This window comes from Notolabrus celidotus, chromosome 5, assembly GCF_009762535.1.
Source record: "Notolabrus celidotus isolate fNotCel1 chromosome 5, fNotCel1.pri, whole genome shotgun sequence".
NCBI lineage: Eukaryota > Metazoa > Chordata > Actinopteri > Labriformes > Labridae > Notolabrus > Notolabrus celidotus.
The window spans coordinates 39,190,792-39,209,047 of NC_048276.1; the positions used below are offsets into that span (position 1 = coordinate 39,190,792).

Consider the following 18,256-nt stretch of genomic DNA (forward strand, 5'->3'; position numbering starts at 1 on the left):
GTTAAATATTGTACATGGTCCCTTTACAAATAAATCTAATACAAAAAATTGGATTTCCTGCATTTTCAGCTCTTCCGGGATCCCCGCTCATCAGCCGCTCATCGTCCGTGTATTTCATCTCCTCCTCTCTATTCTTCATGTGATCATGTCTGTATGATAAACAGCAACATGTATCAGCTGTAGATGAACAGAACACGCTCTGAAACTCTGTGGAAAAGGAAACAGAGATCGTAGAGGGGCCGCAAGCAGGCGACCGACTATCAGAGAGACCACACTGCCCTCAAGTGTTTAGGAGGAGAATTGCTGCGTGACACAGACACATCGACGCACAAGTATGTGGTGCTCATGTCCGGGTCAGCCCCTGCTGTGTAGGGGAGACACAGAAGTATAAATCAGCCTTTAGTGTGAACAAGATGAAGTCAGTGCTGCAGCGGTCGGCTTCGAGCTCCGGTGAAGATGTTTGAGTTGACTGTGAAACAGACTGAATTTTATAATAATCCCTGTGTATGAGCTAGAAGAGAGATGATGATCAATATGTAGATTGATTATTTCTGTACAGTTATTATTAATGCCTAAAACAGGAGCCAGGGCTGGTATTGGATGAGATAAACGCGCTGCAGAAATGACTTTGTTTTTTTGTTCATGGCAAAGATTCATCCAAAGTGAAACACTTCAAAGAAAGCAGGATGAGATTCTTTCTTAACAACACTTCTTACACATGCTAAAGACAGGACCAGCAAAGAGAAATGAGGTGCCACTTTGTCCACAGGGGGCGCCAAAATCAACTGAAACATCACTGGTCGATTTCTATACCCAACTTATTTCTTTAGTCATTTTTCAAGCAAATGTCATCCTCTCAGTACATCTTCAAAAGTGTGACAATTGAACCATTTATTATGTTGTACATGATAGAAAATCAACTTTGGGCTGCTGGATCTACAAACTAAGATTTAAACAACACCAGACAGTGATGTGAATTTATCCAAAGCTCATATGAGGATTCAGATGCTACCACTGGATAGATTTACAGGCTGTTGAAAAGAAGATGAGGGGTAGGATAAACTTCAGCGCTCACATTTAAAACATGGACTGGCTGCCTCGGGTTGAATATTACAGTTGTTATTGTTCTTAAGCTATACTCAAAATATATTCACTTCTTGTCCAGTGAATCATCTTGAATTCTAATACTTTTGAAAGAAAGATATCAATCAATAATCTCAGACAAATTAAAGGTTACCTTTTCATTCTAAGGCCATGTATTGATCTGTATTGTCTCACAGACTGCAGGAGCTTTACTGCAGATATAACGTGTTTTTATTCTATGATTGAAGAACAAGTATTCTTCTTTTGGCACCTTCTCTGTCTCTGCCTCCTCGGCCCACATGCATACCGTTACTACATATCAAACAGGTGTTTAGTGGCAGCAGCTATAAGCTGAGAAAGCCACATGTTGACTCCGCAGATCGGCTCTCTTAGAGCACCTCTCCTCTCCTGTAATCCTGTAAACAAACGTCACATATCACCACGTCTGTCTGCTCGTGTCATCACCTGTCACCTCATGATGTTGTATGTTTGGTCTCCAGAGTGAAGAGACTGTCTTTGTGTAGTTGAAGCTGCAGTCATGTCCTGGACTCTTTAGTTTTTGGTTGTGAAAGCAGCGTAGCAGCAGCTTCCTGGGTTCCTCCCTGTGGTGAGGAGGAATGAATCAGCATCCCTCTGATCTCCGCAGACTCACTGTCCACATCCTCTCAGCCGTTACATCACAGGTTTTTATTGATTAAATAAAAACACACTCCACCACTCACACCTGAGCTTTGAACACAGTCGTCTACCTTAATGCTTTGTTTCACACGTATCTGTGCTCTCTAAAAATACCCACTCTCATTCCCATCTGTGCAGACAGCAGACAGTAAAGCAGAGAAATACATGCCTGTCCTGATGGAATGACACAGCATTAGCCCGTTAGCCTGAGTTAATACGGGATGTAGCTGCTGAAACCTAGAGGGAGCTTTTCACTGCGCTGGATAGAACAGGAAGGAACATAATGCTCTCATGTTCTTGGAGCAAAGCAGCAACATGCATAAGAGCTTTAAGAGAACAGGTCTAGACCAGGAGTTCCCAAAGTGCGGGTCGGGACCCCCTGTGGGGTCACAAGACAGAAATGGGGGGTCATGAGATGTCCTCCAGAATTATATATTTTTTAAGTTGTCTAAAAATAGTACATTTGACCCATTATAGTAAAAAATATTGACAGAAATAGTAGTTCAACTTGAAATAAAACCTTGAAAATGCAAAATGTAATGAGTTTTCTGCCTTTCTTTGTTTCCAGATGACTCCTAAGTTTAGGGTTAGTGAAAAGTTAATTATCAAAAGCATCAGTAGTAGAAGTTTAATTTATAATTAAATCACTTTGAGGGACAGTGGGGGTCGTGAGTCTTGGGCACCCGTATTTTAGAGGGCACGGGCTGAAAAGTTTGGGAATCCCTGGTCTAGACCACTCTATGTCAAATTATGAACAGAGACCCAACACCAAGACAGGATAAGACTCACTCTGACCCCACCTTAATCCACCATGAGCATTGCACCTCGCAGTATTTAGCTAGTTACAGCGGAGAGGAAAAACTTCCTTTAACAGGCAGAAACCTCGAACAGAACCAGACTCATGTTAGACAGACATCTGCCTCGACAGAGTTGGGTCTGGAAAGAGGGATAGAGGAGAATAAGAGAGAGAGAGGGAGAGGTGATTGTGATTATAACTGCAGGGGTCTGAGAGGACTCAATGAGGACCAGAGATTTTATTAATTCACTACAGAGGCCAAAAAGAGTCCTCAAATACTGAGGTAGTAAGACTTAGTGTTCATACCCCATGTGTGCTTCTCCACATACAGTATGAACGGGTGTGTGTTCCTGTGTTTGTGTGTGTTCATGTCTACATCATGGTCCAACTCATTGTCTTCTCTAAACTGCTCTTCCCTTCCTCTGTTCAGATCGAGGCAGTGACACGGACCGTGTCCTGCCCGCCGACTGTCAGGCAGGTCAGAGACTCATGGAGATTCACTGTAAGTTCAACCTGCAGCCTCTGAAACCTGCAGCCTGCCTGATTCTAACCCTGTACCAAAAACCTCAAATCTCAACACCACATATAGAGAGAGCAATGCCAGAGTGTCACTTCAGGTCACCTCGAGAAACAGTCAGCATGTCAGAAACCGGAAAGCCAACGACGTCCTATTCCATACAAAAAGAGAAAGCTAGCTACTTTAGCATGCTAACTGTAATACTGCTGAGTCATCCTTTGAACACTTCATGCTGAGTTACTTTAAACTCAGGGAAGGGTTTGTTTTGTTGGAAGTTTATTTGAAACCATTAGAGAGACTAAATGAGTCTTCTGTAAAAAGAGATGGTTGAGGATTTAGTTCTGCGGTGAAGTCTCTGACAAAAGCTAAAACTAGCATCCAAGCACGTGTCGAGTAGCTTTGGTGAAACCATATCTACATCAATTCCTTCAAATGAATATCAAAAACAAATATAAACCCCTCCAAGTTTAATATAAATATTAAAAAACGACTTTGAATTACAATAAAATCAAACGTGAAGATGATTTAAAAACACATGCTAGCATTAGCCGTCAAGCTAGCATTAGCAGCCACTCTTCCATGTGTCTAAATGAAGTGACAGCAGCTTTCCAAACTGAACTCCAGCAGCTGGTTGTTATGTAACGGCTGCAGTCTGTGTGATACTCAGAGTGGAGTAATGACACACAGTAATGTACAGTGGGCTTTATTTAAAGAGCAGAGCTAAGGTAGCCCTCCCTCTCTGTAGAGTGTTGTTAGCTAGCTGGAATAGCAAAGATAGAAGAGCTATTTTTATCCCTGCTAAGATTTATATTTATTTTATAATTATGGTCAAATTAATGCACCTCAGTCGTTACTGAAGCAAAAATAGAATCTTATTAGTTCAGATTTTAATTTCTGCACAGGTTAAACTAAGTTCGTCAGTTTTACTGTCAGCATCTACACAATCCCCTATCAAGCAGATCCTTTAGATCTGGGCTCAGTCTGCGACCTGCCACACAGTTTAAAGCACCAGCAGACATATTTTTAGCTTCTTGACTCGCAACTAGAAATCTGTCAGATCCTAAAGCCTGCTCTGTAACACATGTCTTCTTCCTCTCCTTCCTCATCCTCCTGCACCTTCACCTCATTTTAATTTAAGGTTTCCTCTCATGACCGCTCAGGGATTTGTAATACTCAATGTAGAAACTAAAGTAGTCTTTTGACACAAAGCTGAGGCAATATGTGTTCAAACTTAATACAATGATAAATGAAGATGTAAAATACAAACTTTTTTAAAAATAATTTTATTTTTATTAAGTTTTTCTTTTTTTTAACTAACAAACATACAAACATATAAGACTAATAGAACATGACATAACATTCTGTAGATTGAACAAAACATGAACATGAAACAAAGACAGTGGGAGCGCAGCGGGGACAGAGCAACATATCACATGACCAGTTTATACATTCACTACCTACACAGGTGCTAAATATATACTCTAAACAATATATTGTCAATATTAGGTAATACATCACTCAGTACTAAACAAACCAGCATACATCAGACTACACTTGACACCTAAAGAAATAGTAAAATACAAACATAAAAACATGTGAAAGCTTATTTGCAGTATCTCTATTTCAAATTTCTTTAATATTCAATCTTTTGCTCATGTATGTATTTCATTACACCAGAATAAAAACGGTAGTAGAAGATGAGGTTAGAGTTTTTTCTTTTTTTGTTACATATAAACTCAATAACTTTGAACTTCAAATTAAGAATAAAGAGATAAATTAAGTGTATCAAACTTAGTAAAATGAGATTCCATGGGATTTTTGTTAGTGGATCCTCCTTACAGTATCAGGAGCAATGCTCTAAAAAGCATTTAATGAATCGCCCTGAAACATTTCATCACACACTGATTAACGCTCTTCACCGAGTGAGCACCAAAAGTAAAAAGTGCAGAGATCAGAAGCTTTGCAGTCTGCAATAAGTACAGAAGCTCTCTGAGGAATTGAAAATAAATAAGAGAACCAAAAACAACTTAGACCCATAACTTTAAGAGACATACAGTATGTTTACTACACGTGACCATGAGATAACAAAAGACCAGTTTATGTTCATTTATTTAACTTGATTTAAGAGCTTCATGGTGATAGAGCATTATCCTTTTTAGGGATGCACCGAAATGAAAATTCTTGGCCGAAACCAAAAACTGGAAATTAAGAAACCAAGGCTGAAAACCGAAACACCGAAATGAATTATTATGTTAATTATTAGTACCATAGCATTTATGGCTCCGACTGTGTACTAACCTTACTAAAATCAAGGCATTGCAATAGCAGAAATTAATATTAATGCTTCAAAGAATAAATCAATACACACATACATGCCTATATATGTATTTATTGATTCATTCATTAACTAGTTAATTTGTTTTTTTATTTGTTTTTGATTCATTCATAATTTTCCTTTTTATATAATTGATTCTTATGGTGATGATATTTTCTGGTATTACAAAATGAAAAGAAATCACATGTGAAAATATGTTAAATCACTGTGACCCCCATCAAACAAGTCTGCAATGCATCACTCACCTCATGTCTGAGCCTGAGACCACAGACAGAGGATTTTATAATCCTCTTTGTGTTCAGAACTCAGGACTTTGTAGCTTCTTACTAAATCTGTATTATCTGAATTTCCTTTCCTCTCCTCCTCCCCTGTTCATATAATTTAGACATTAACAGGTACTTTATTTTCTGTCAAGTTATTGCAGCTGACAACATGCTGCTTCCTGTTGTACCCGTTTCAAAATAAAGTTTTTTGGACTATGTAACATAAGGGGACTTTTACTGTGAAGGGTTCTTCAGGAACGTAATGTTTATCTTCAAAGAAGCTCAACTGCAATTAGTGGCGGCTGTCGGGAGTTAAAATATGTACAGTTGTTCATTTAGCTTCAAGTCACAGCTACAGACTTCACTTCTTCACGTATGGACTTTAGAAAACTGTGGTAGAGTCGTGGTAACAGAGTGTTAACACTTTGAAGCAGGTAGAGCCGTGGTAACAGAGTGTTAACACACTGTGAAGCAGGTAGAGCTGTGGTGACAGAGTGTTAACACACTTTGAAGCAGGTAGAGCCGTGGTAACAGAGTGTTAACACACTTTGAAGCAGGTAGAGCCGTGGTAACAGAGTGTTAACACACTTTGAAGCAGGTAGAGCCGTGGTAACAGAGTGTTAACACACTGTGAAGCAGGTAGAGCCGTGGTAACAGAGTGTTAACACACTTTGAAGCAGGTAGAGCCGTGGTGACAGAGTGTTAACACACTTTGAAGCAGGTAGAGCCGCGGTACCAGAGTGTTAACACACTTTGAAGCAGGTAGAGCCGTGGTAACAGAGTGTTAACACACTGTGAAGCAGGTAGAGCCGTGGTAACAGAGTGTTAACACACTGTGAAGCAGGTAGAGCCGTGGTGACAGAGTGTTAACACACTTTGAAGCAGGTAGAGCCGTGGTAACAGAGTGTTAACACACTTTGAAGCAGGTAGAGCCGTGGTAACAGAGTGTTAACACACTTTGAAGCAGGTAGAGCCGTGGTAACAGAGTGTTAGCACACTTTGAAGCAGGTAGAGTCTTGGTAACAGAGTGTTAACACACTGTGAAGCAGGTAGAGCCGTGGTAACAGAGTGTTAACACACTTTGAAGCAGGTAGAGCCGTGGTAACAGAGTGTTAACACTTTGAAGCAGGTAGAGTCGTGGTAACAGAGTGTTAACACACTTTGAAGCAGGTAGAGTTGTGGTAACAGAGTGTTAACACACTGTGAAGCAGGTAGAGTCGTGGTAACAGAGTGTTAACACTGTGAAGCAGGTAGAGTCGTGGTAACAGAGTGTTAACACTTTGAAGCAGGTAGAGTCGTGGTAACAGAGTGTTAACACACTGTGAAGCAGGTAGAGTCGTGGTAACAGAGTGTTAACACACTGTGAAGCAGGTAGAGCCGTGGTAACAGTGTTAACACACTGTGAAGCAGTTAGAGCCGTGGTAACAGATGTTAACACTTTGAAGCAGGTAGAGTCGTGGTGACAGAGTGTTAACACACTGTGAAGCAGGTAGAGCCGTGGTAACAGAGTGTTAACACACTTTGAAGCAGGTAGAGTCGTGGTAACAGAGTGTTAACACACTTTGAAGCAGGTAGAGCCGTGGTAACAGAGTGTTAACACACTGTGAAGCAGGTAGAGCCGTGGTAACAGTGTTAACACACTGTGAAGCAGTTAGAGCCGTGGTAACAGATGTTAACACTTTGAAGCAGGTAGAGTCGTGGTGACAGAGTGTTAACACACTGTGAAGCAGGTAGAGCCGTGGTAACAGAGTGTTAACACACTTTGAAGCAGGTAGAGTCGTGGTAACAGAGTGTTAACACACTGTGAAGCAGGTAGAGCTGTGGTAACAGTGTTAACACTTTGAAGCAGGTAGAGCCGTGGTAACAGAGTGTTAACACACTTTGAAGCAGGTAGAGCTGTGGTAACAGAGTGTTAACACTTTGAAGCAGGTAGAGCCGTGGTAACAGAGTGTTAACACACTTTGAAGCAGGTAGAGCCGTGGTAACAGAGTGTTAACACACTTTGAAGCAGGTAGAGTCGTGGTAACAGAGTGTTAACACACTTTGAAGCAGGTAGAGTCGTGGTAACAGATGAAAATTCCTGCATCGCAAGCTACAGCTGATGAGTGTCTTCTCTGTCACAGGGGGTAACACAGAGAGGAGGAGGGTCCAATTTACGTTGTTGTCTGTCACATACCACTCTGCTACGCTACTATGTTAACCTCCCACTTCACTTCCATCACACATTCACAAAGTTGGCTTAGTTAGCAGTGTGTCACCACAACATTCTGTTTGGGCCGTGTTTGTTTCCGTGATAAGTGTTTCGGCTGAAAACTGAAGCTGCACTTTTGCACTTTTTTTTCGGCCTCAAATTTTTGGTGTCCAAATTTTTGGTGCATCCCTAATCCTTTTTCATTCATGAATATATAATGATGACCTGCAGACGTGCTGTAGAAGTGATGAGATCTTCATGTCTCTTCTCTGACTAAACATCAATGAGGAGAACTTTCACAACTCTGATCACAGCACTGAAGCAACATAAACAAAAAGATCAATCAGTCACACTCACGCTGAGCCAATCAGATGAAGTCATATTTATACTCTGGATTAGTCAGACTGAGTTTAGAGCTTCTCGTCTGTTTTTAATCTGAGGCTGAGCTTCTGTTTTCAGAGACCAACAGTGTGCTTGTAGCTCGATGGATCTCAGGCAGGTCAGACACGTTGGTCTCTGTTGTTTTATTTCCCACCTGTCACTAGATCTGTCACTGTGTAAACTCCAGTGTTCTCATTCTGATATGACAGTTGTAGATTATGTGTGTCACTGCTGCTGTAGTCTTGACTCAGTGTGGTCTCTGGTTATATTTACGGTGTGTTTCCTCTGTTAGTAAATCAGCCCTCCATCAGTCTGATCACAGCCTCATACAGCTGCTGTATTTCATCCCGTGGAGAGTTCAGAACTATAACGGACTCACTGCCTCCTGTGCTGTTTGATTGTTTCAGACTCACTTTTAACAGAAGACTTCAGAGCATGTTCTGAAGCTGGTCCTTGAGTTCAGGGTGATTATATCATTAAAGGCTGAGCATGCTGAGGTGTACGAGTATGTGGATAGAAAGTTCAGGTGCCTGAAATGTGTGGTATCTCTTACTCCACTTGTGCTGAGTGCTTTGCATGCCTCGTATGCAAACCCCTCGGGGAGGAGGGGGAGTTGTCAAACTTACAGACATGTGTGTGACTGATAGCTGAGCTGTGCTAGTGCAGACGTGCGGCTGAACTCTGCTTGATTTGAATTAACTGGGATATCAGCTCTGTGAGCGCAGATAACCAGCTAGTGTCATTCAGACGGACGTGTGTGTGCGTATGTGCGTGTGTGTGTGTGTGCGTGTGCGTGCGTGCCTGTGTGCGTTCGTGTGTGCGTGTGTGTGATCAGACTGGAGGACACACTTTGTGATGAGACTAACTAAAGAGCTGATAATGGAAGGTGTGAACCACATGCAAAGTCTGCTTTGTTCTGCTCTCTTTCTTTGCGACCTTTATTAATCGTGTTTGAATGTTTCACTCCAGTTGATAAAATGCTTCACCTAGAATAAACTTTAAACGTAAATGTGTTCAAACTTTTTCTCTACATTCACCGTCACTGTGGAGGTTTCTGTCAGCATTAATGATCAGGTCTCATGACGGGTTATGGATGCCACATTCATATAAATGGGCTCTAAGATGCTGTTGTAGAAATTGCCAACAGTTGTTTGTTGGCTAAACCCCGCCCCTTCATCAGTTACTGTTGCTATGCAGATGTACTCCCCTAAAGTCGTTTACTTTCCTTCAGTGTCTCTTTGTTAGCTATCTGGCTGTGATGCTGCTGAAGCTAATGCTAACCCTGTGAATAATCTAATACTGTAGCCTGTGAAGGTCTGATCTGTCCTGATTACTAGCTGAGGCTAATGCTGAGCATGTCACAGGCTAAAGATCACCTGGGTCTTTGAAGGAGGGTGAAAACACTGCAGACACTTCAGCAGCTCTGTGTGTGTGTGTGACACTTTGGTAGCCGAGGTGTCCAAAGCATGATATTACTAGCATAGCTCTATTTAGCCTCCTGGTGACACTGGTCAGACAGAGTTGTAAAATGCCTTTATGTGGGGGGTTAGTAAAGCTGTCTGACTCTGATCTAGTGTCTGTTTAACTCGTGAAGAAGATGATTCTGAGTTGTCAGCTTGAATTTCACTGCAAATGAATGCCTTTGCATCAGTTTGGCCCGTTTCAGCGAGTATGTCCTTGTCAGATGTGTTACCCAGAATAGCTCTGAGCATTGTCTCCTTTAATCACTCTCTATGAATGGCTCTCCAGTTTCCTTTAAGGGCTCTACTGTTCCTGCGGCTCGTTCTGAAGTGTCTATCTGTTTCAACCTGTTTCCCCTCCAGGGCCCGAAGAGGTTGACGACAGCCAAGAAGGAGTCAAAGGAGAAGAGAGAGAGCATCGAGGAGAGCAAGGAGAACCTGAAGGCCAAGTCGGACGACTCTGGAGAGGAGAAGAACGGAGACGATGACTCCCAGAAGAACGGGCCCAAGAAAAAAGGTGAATCTTCTGGATCAGTCAGTCAGAGTGAGGAGACAGAGGGATAGTAAACCCAAGCCTGTGCTAATGAAGGGCATGCCTCTCTGATTTTAATCTGTCTAATCCCTCTAACCTCCGTGAGGTAAACACAGCTATAAGACTGAGATGTTACTAAACAGGGAGGGATGGACATTTCAAGCCAAAATACTATTCCATAATCATTGGCATCTATTCAACGATTATTCAAATAATCACTCACTCACACACACACACACACACACAAACACAAACACAAACACACAAACACAAACACGGACGAGGTGCTGCTAGTAGTGGGCACTGACAGCGTCTGTCTCTATCTTTATGTCAGTGTTTCTGTGACACAGTGTAGTGTGTGTACATGTTACAGCCATGCTCATTCTCTGACATGTGTAGTAGTGTGAGATTCAGAAACAGAGAAAATCGCTGCGACTGTCGCTAATGTTTTCTTCTTCTTTTGCTATTTAATGCAGTTGGCATTCTTCTTCTTCTGTTTCTTAATGCAGTTAGCAAACAGCTTTAAGACGCTCTGTAGCCACCTTCTGGAGGGAATACTGTATTACAACCAGGCACCGGTAAAAACTATGAAAAAATTTACTTTTAAAATGAGAAAATATTAAATATAAGTAACTCTTCGATTTTTTACAAAGTGAACGAATATTTGAAAATCATTGCCCATCTCTAGTACAAAATGACTCCCATACAAAAGAAATGACAAACACAAGCTTTTCACTAACAGGTTCTTCCCCCTAACAGTTCTCACAATGACAGGTTCTTTAAAAACCTCCTCCATGTTTATTAACTGTCCACATGAACTTTTCTTATCTTCATACATTTAAAGTGCTAGATTTTTATTTTGACACATTCAGAAGCTCTCAGTCTTCAGGGAAACAATGGGGTTGTCCCTTCAGGAGGTTTCTGAGTTCTTTCTTTGGTATATATTTGTCATAAAAAGTCCCAAGATTGTGTGTCCTCATAGATACTGGTATGACTGACTTTACCCACTAAGGCTTATAATGAGTGCTCTACAAATCACAGTGTTAATAGGACAGTCAGGACAGTCCAGCTCTATGTAAGTTGGCTCCTCTGGTTTAACATTCATGTTTTCCTAATTTTACCCCTCACTCTCCAAACCTCAAATTTTCTGGTCTTATTTTAGACTTTTCTGCGGCCTCTCCAGAACATGAAACCACAGACAGCAGGGAAATCCCTGAGGAGTTAAAAACAAATTAAGTAACCCAAAACAACTTAAACAAATCATTTAAAAAGACATGCAGTATGTTCACTACACATGACCATGAGATAACAAAAGAACAGTTTATGTTCATTTATTTAACTTGATTTAAGTGCTGACGTAGTGATAGAGCATTATCTGACTGTTTGGAGTGAATAGCCTTTATTTAAACTACCAGTCAAAAGTTTGGAAACACCTTCTCATTCAAGGGTTTGTATTTATTGTGATGATTGTAAACACTGTAGATTAATACTGAAGACATCAAAACTATGAAAGAACATATATGGAATTATTGAATGAACCAAAAAGTGTTAAACAAAGCAGAATCTGTTTTATATTTTAGATTCTGTAAAGTAGCCCCCTTTTTCCTTCATGACAGCTTTGCACACTCTTGGTATTCTCTCAGTCTGCTTCATGAAGTGGTCTCCTGGAATGGTTTCTAATGAACATGAGCCTTGTCAAGAGTTCATTTGTAGAATGACTTGCCTTCTTAATGTGTTTGAGACCATCAGTTGTGTTGTTCAGAGGTAGGGTTAGTACACAATGGATAGCCCTATTTGACTACTGTTGTAATCCAGATTATGATAAAACCAGATTATTTCATAGTTTTGATGTCTTCAGTATTAATCTACAATGTTGAAAATAATTAAAATAAATAAAAACCATTGAATGAGAAGGTGTGTCCAAACATTGAGTGGTAGTGTATGTAACAGTTTTTTAGTCTTGGTCATTTTGTTTGAAAATAGATGACCTGCAGACGTGCTGTAGAAGTGATGAGATCTTCATGTCTCTTCTCTGACTAAACATCAATGAGGAGAACTTTCACAACTCTGATCACAGCACTGAAGCAACATAAACAAAAAGATCAATCAGTCACACTCATGCTGAGCCAATCAGATGAAGTCAGTAGAAGTTGTAGATTATGTGTGTCACTGCTGCTGTAGTCTTGACTCGGCGTGGTCTCTGGCCGGCCATACTGGTCTTTATTCTTCTCTCAGACAGCAGATAGACTCAGGGCCACGTGGCTTAAACCGGCTCCTCTCTCCCCCTGCATGTGGTATCTGTCACTCACACACCCACACATCTACACTACACACTACACACTACACACTACACACCTACAACAAGATATTGCTGTGAACAGCTTACATCTGATGCACCCTGCTGGTCAGCCGAGGTGCTGCAGCGAGTTCAAGCTGCCACATCAATCAGCAGGGTTGTCAGCTGAATAATCCGAATGAGAAATACTCTATCCCGGGAGGGAAATTCAGTCCTTATAGAGCTCTTATAAACAGTATGTAATAAAGTCAAAATATTCATAGAAGAAGGAATAGAATAAGATAAAAATACAAATTAAATTAAATTAAATTAAATTTAACAAAATTAAACAAAACAAAAAATGAAATAAAATAAAATAAAATGATAAGATATAATAAAAGAAAGGAAAAGAAATGAAATGAAATAGGATAAAATTCTATTTAATTAAATAAAAGAAGTATGAAAAAATAAAACAAAGCAAAATTAAATTAAAGTATATACAGAAGCGCAAAATAGTTACAATTAGCTATGTAGAAAAGCGTTGGGAATGAAGGAGATGTATATAAGGATGTTAAAGTGGCAGGGATATTGCACAGTGTATTACACAGTTATTGCACAGAGTACAGGATACTGTTCTGTGATCAGAGGGAGGAGTCGTAAAGTCTGAATGAATCTAATGAAGTGATCCATCAAATGAAGGATTGAGATTTTAAACCTAATGGGTCTTATATCCTAAAAGCAACTGGCTGCTTCTTCTTTTCTACATACTGTGATTTTAATGGTTTTAAATACCAGTTTGTGTTATTGAATCCTAGTACTGTCTGTGGTGAGATGATCCCTGCTCAGTTTGTATTTTTACATGGGTGGATTGATGGAAAAAGTTTGCAATCAAGATCATTTCAAAAGCCAGCAGAGCTCAGTGTTTCCAAGAACTCAAAGACTCTGAACAATAAATACAATATAAGATTAGAAACACCAATACAGAAATATATAAAGATATAGTTTCAACTAATGCCTCTCTTTTCATATCTTCTGCTCTGTGCACCAATAAGAACTTTTCTTCCATCAACATCGGTCTAAAGACGGAGCTTTAAATGTATTTAATGAAACAGTGAATACTGTTATTTTATGTTTAGATGATAAAGGAGTCAGTGATGTGGATGAAGTGTTTAAGTCATCTTTGCATGCTAGTGTCTTTAGAGCTGCCATGTAAATGCAAACATGCAGCTTTTAGTCAATTAAGATCAGTTATTCCAAATTCATCCAGTTTAAGAAAGAAGATATTCCCTCTTCTCGCTCAGAGCTCTTCATCCTCAGCTCTTCACACTTTGATGATGATGATGAGGAAGAATGTTGAGTGAGGGACTAAAGGGATTCTGATGAAGTGATGTTTTTCTTTTCTGACCGCGCTGCCTTGCTCTTTCGTCTCAAACAGGAAACAAACACAAGTGGGTTCCTCTGATGATCGAGGTGAAGTCTGAGGGTCCCAGGGAGCGCTCGGCCTCCAGGAACAACAGCAGACAGAACGAGAACCCCCGCGTGCCCCCCAACGCCAGGAACGACCTCAGAGGTCAGTCTGCGATGTCACCCCCCTCCGATGAGTATCTTTACATGCTCAATAACGCATGAACACCTGATCCCAGCCCTCTGAAGTCTTCAGCTGTTCTTGCTTTGCCTTTTTTCATTTTGATCTTAATTTAGTTTTCTATACAGTTTTCAGACTTGAACCTATTGATATTGAAACCAAAAACTGTGTGTGCACTCCTCAAGGTCACACTTTGGAGATAAGTTCAGATATGTTCTCATAAGGATCCAGATTTGACCCCCTGAGTAACATTGTTTAATCACAACATATCTCTGTTTACATGATCACAACAGCAGGCATGTTTCTGACAGTCTTTGTGCAGTTGAATCTTAATTGCTCACCAAATGAATCACTATACTCATGGAACGATCAATAAGATCAATGAATCAGTTGTTCACGTGCTGCTGTATTCTGGTTTCTATCAGAGTCCTGAGTTCTAAAACCAGGATACAAAGTTTGCATACACAACAAATAACTAGGTTACTTCAAATAGCTGATTAGAACCATAATATTAGCCTGCATGCACACACACGCACACACACTCTACAGACTTAAGCTGGAGTTTGAAGAAAGCATCTGGGTCTGAGTTTAAGGAAATGAGTCTGAAATCCCACCCGGCTGGTTTCACGTGGAGCTTTAAATGCCAGCGGTTATTAGCTGGCTGCTGCTGCTGTTTGACTTATGAGAGCATGTGACAGCAGAAATGACTCTGTTTGTATTACTCTGCATCTGTACTATAGCTGTGGATGGGGCCTCCACAGTGTGCATGACTCAGCAGCAGGATGTGGAAAGTGTGTGCTCGCAGCAATCAGCTACTTCTGCTTTGATAACTACGCTGCTAAACGTGCAGCGTAGAAGTGACTGAAACTCAGAGGAAATAAAGGAGGTGGGATTAGAGGGGATTTGATCTCTTTGTGCAACAGATTACAAGTTCAAGTAGTTTCTTTCTTTGAATCTTAAATCTGCTGGACATTTCCTTTCATTTGCATCAAGCGGGGTTCCTTTAGTTTTCTTAAGAGTGGATTGTGTGTGCTCACCGTTGTTTCCCTGCAGACTGGCACAGTCAGAAGTACGAGCGAGAGTGGCGTGACGACCACGACGAGGTGTCCAGCGTGAAGAGTGAAGGAGCGCCATTCCGTGGAGGGTTCAGAGGTCGCGGCCGTGGGAGAGGCAGAGGCAGAGGACGGGGCCGAGGTAGTGGGAGAGGTATGTGAGCTACCACACACACGCGCACACACAAACACACACGCACACACGCACACACACACACACACAAATTTAAACACTGGAATTAAAACTAACCGCTAGTTTCCTGTCATTGAAAGCGTTGGACGTAAATAGAGCTTCTCCCCTCTCCTGTGGTTTCTGTTTTTGGTTCTTGGAACAACAGTAGCATACAAAGCCTCTGCTGAGGATCTGTCCAGAGCTCCTCCTGAGTGTCTGTCATCACAGTGAACAGAGATGTGGAGGCTGCATCTCTGTGAGGTGGACTCACAGGGGGGTAGGGTTCATATGAAGCAGGAACATCAGGTCATTATGTACATTAAAGATGTTTGACCTGCAGACGTGCTGAAGACATGATGAGTCCTCATGTCTCTTCTCTGAATAAACATCTATGAGGAGAACTTTCACAACTCTGATCTCAGCAGTGAAGCAGTTAAACAGTTTTAGTCTTGGTAAAGGTTTGATGACTTAAACCTGGGTCAGGAGAGAAACCGGCCTGGTGCTCTGTAAAGACATGAAGCCAGGAACCAGTACATTGTTAATGTTTCACAACTAAGAGGGACTGATCAAAGGTTACAGACTACAAAGTCTCTGCAGCAAAAAACATCCAGAGCAACACAACCTGAGACCCAACAGGTCCACCTCACAGGTCCACCTCACAGGTCCACCTCACAGGTCCACCTCACAGGTCCACCTCACAGGTCCACTTCACAGGTCCACCTCACAGGTCCACTTCACAGGTCCACCTCACAGGTCCACCTCACAGGTCCACTTCACAGGTCCACCTCACAGGTCCACCTCACAGGTCCACTTCACAGGTCCACCTCACAGGTCCACCTCACAGGTCCACTTCACAGGTCCACCTCACAGGTCCACCTCACAGGTCCACTTCACAGGTCCACCTCACAGGTCCACCTCACAGGTCCACCTCACAGGTCCACCTCACAAGTCCACTTCACAGGTCCACCTCACAGGTCCACTTCACAGGTCCACTTTACAAGTCCACTTCACAGGTCCACGTTACTTCTGTCCATCCATCCCTCCACCCTCTTTCCAGCCTTCCTTCCTTCCATCTATCCATTCCGCCTTCCCTCCCTTCATCCTTCCATCCATTCCTCCATCGTCCTGTAATTCCTCTTTCCCTCCCTCCCTCCCTCCCTCCTGATGTTTCTCTCTTTTTAGATGTAAACAGTATAGTAGCTGTATAGCCTGTAGTAGTTGTGATCTGCTCTTTTAAGGAGAGCCAGCTCATCACCTGCTGCAGACTTTATTCAGAGTTCAGACACAACCATCTTCTTCTTCATGGAGAGAAAGAATCACAGTGTTGTTCCTCCTTTTAAAGTATTCTCTGAACTCTTCTCGTTTAAAAACGTTGACTTTGTGTAGTTTAACATGTAGTTTGGTTTAACAAGTAGAGTGGTTCTTAGTGAGACTTGTGTTCAGGCTGGTTCTGCTCTCTGTGGTTGGTGACCCTGAACAGGCCTCACTGAGGCTCCAGAGAAAACAGAGATCTGCTGGATGGAATGAGGAAAGGGTCCAGAACCAGGAGGAGAGGAGAGGAGAGGAGAGGAGAGGAGAGGAGAGGAGAGGAGAGGAGAGGAGAGGAGAGAAGAGGAGAGAAGAGGAGAGTTTTCCCTGAAGGACTATTGGTTTTGGCAGGAGTCTCCCTCACATTGTCCTCCCTCTCTGTTTCCCCTCTTCCTCCTCCCTCTCTGTCTCCCCTCCTCACCCTCTTTCTGTCTCCTCCTCCTCATCCCCTCTCTGTCTCCCATCCTCCTCCTCCCTCTCTGTCTCCTCCTCCTCACCCCCTCTCTGTCTCTCCTCCTCCTCCTCCTCCCTCTCTGTCTCCCCTCCCCAGCCCCTCTCTGTTTCCCCTCCTCCTCCCTCTCTGTCTCCTCCTCCTCACCCCCTGTCTCCTCCTCCTCACCCCCTCTCTGTCTCCTCCTCCTCTCTGTCTCTCCTCCTCCTCCTCCCTCTCTCCTCCTCCTCCTCCTCCTCCTCCTCCTCCTCCTCCTCCTCCTCCTCCTCCTCCTCCTCCTCCTCCCTCTCTGTTTCCCCTCCTCCTCCATCTCTGTCTCCCATCCTCCTCCTCCCTCTCTGTCTCCTCCTCCTCACCCCCTCTCTGTCCCCGATCCTCCTCCTCCCTCTCCTCCTCCTCCTCCTCCTCCCTCTCTGTCTCCCCTCCCCAGCCCCTCTCTGTTTCCCCTCCTCCTCCCTCTTTGTCTCCTCCTCCTCACCCCCTCTCTGTCTCCTCCTCCTCACCTCCTCTCTGTCTCCTCCTCCCTCTCTGTCTCCCCTCCTCCTCCCTCTCTGTCTCCTCCTCCTCACCTCCTCTCTGTCTCCTCCTCCCTCTCTGTCTCCCCTCCTCCTCCCTCTCTGTCTCCCCTCCCCACCCCTGAGTGATGGAGGGAGAGCTCTGGTACCTTTGGATGTTAGAAGATTAAACAGAAGAGAAAACAAATATTAGACAAGAGAAGTGGAGGACTAAATAAGCTCCAGGTTCTGGTCCTGGTCTTTGTTGACTCTGATCTGCTCTGAAGAATCGCTCAGAGATCATTCTGAGCAGATGATTGTTGTCTCTGAGTGTTTACTGTGCTCACACTCCGCTGCACTCTCACTAACATACATCCTTTATTTGTCTCCACTGTCAAACTGTTTGTCTCTTTTTATTTTGTCTGAAGACAGTTTCAGATATTTGAATGTTTTTCTGCATGTTTGTCTGGAAGACAACAAACAGGACAACAGATCTGTGTGCTGCTCCCTCATTACTTCTTAAAATAAAACGTGGATTCTGTCTGCACATTTTAAATGTACTTTTTCAATTATTTGTTTAGACCACAACAAACATAAACTATCATTCTGAAAGTTTTAATGAAACTAAAAGCTGTGACCCCTCCAGATAAGTTAATATAGTTCTGTTCCTACACAGTGCAGCC

General features: G+C 42.4%; 1 protein-coding gene across 5 annotated transcripts in view; it reads left to right on the forward strand.

Annotated features, from left to right (window-relative positions):
* The window catches only part of larp1 (La ribonucleoprotein 1, translational regulator), an 84,415-nt gene that overhangs the window by 45,508 nt on the left and 20,651 nt on the right, over positions 1-18,256 (forward strand). For 3 of the 5 annotated variants that reach the window (XM_034683359.1, XM_034683361.1, XM_034683360.1), the window contains exons 4-7: positions 2,988-3,059; positions 10,068-10,221; positions 13,947-14,081; positions 15,150-15,302. In XM_034683359.1, the coding sequence (XP_034539250.1) occupies positions 2,988-3,059; positions 10,068-10,221; positions 13,947-14,081; positions 15,150-15,302 (514 nt within the window). The remainder of the gene's footprint in view (positions 1-2,987; positions 3,060-10,067; positions 10,222-13,946; positions 14,082-15,149; positions 15,303-18,256) is intronic. The other 2 variants (XM_034683362.1, XM_034683363.1) reach the window with 1 other exon arrangement.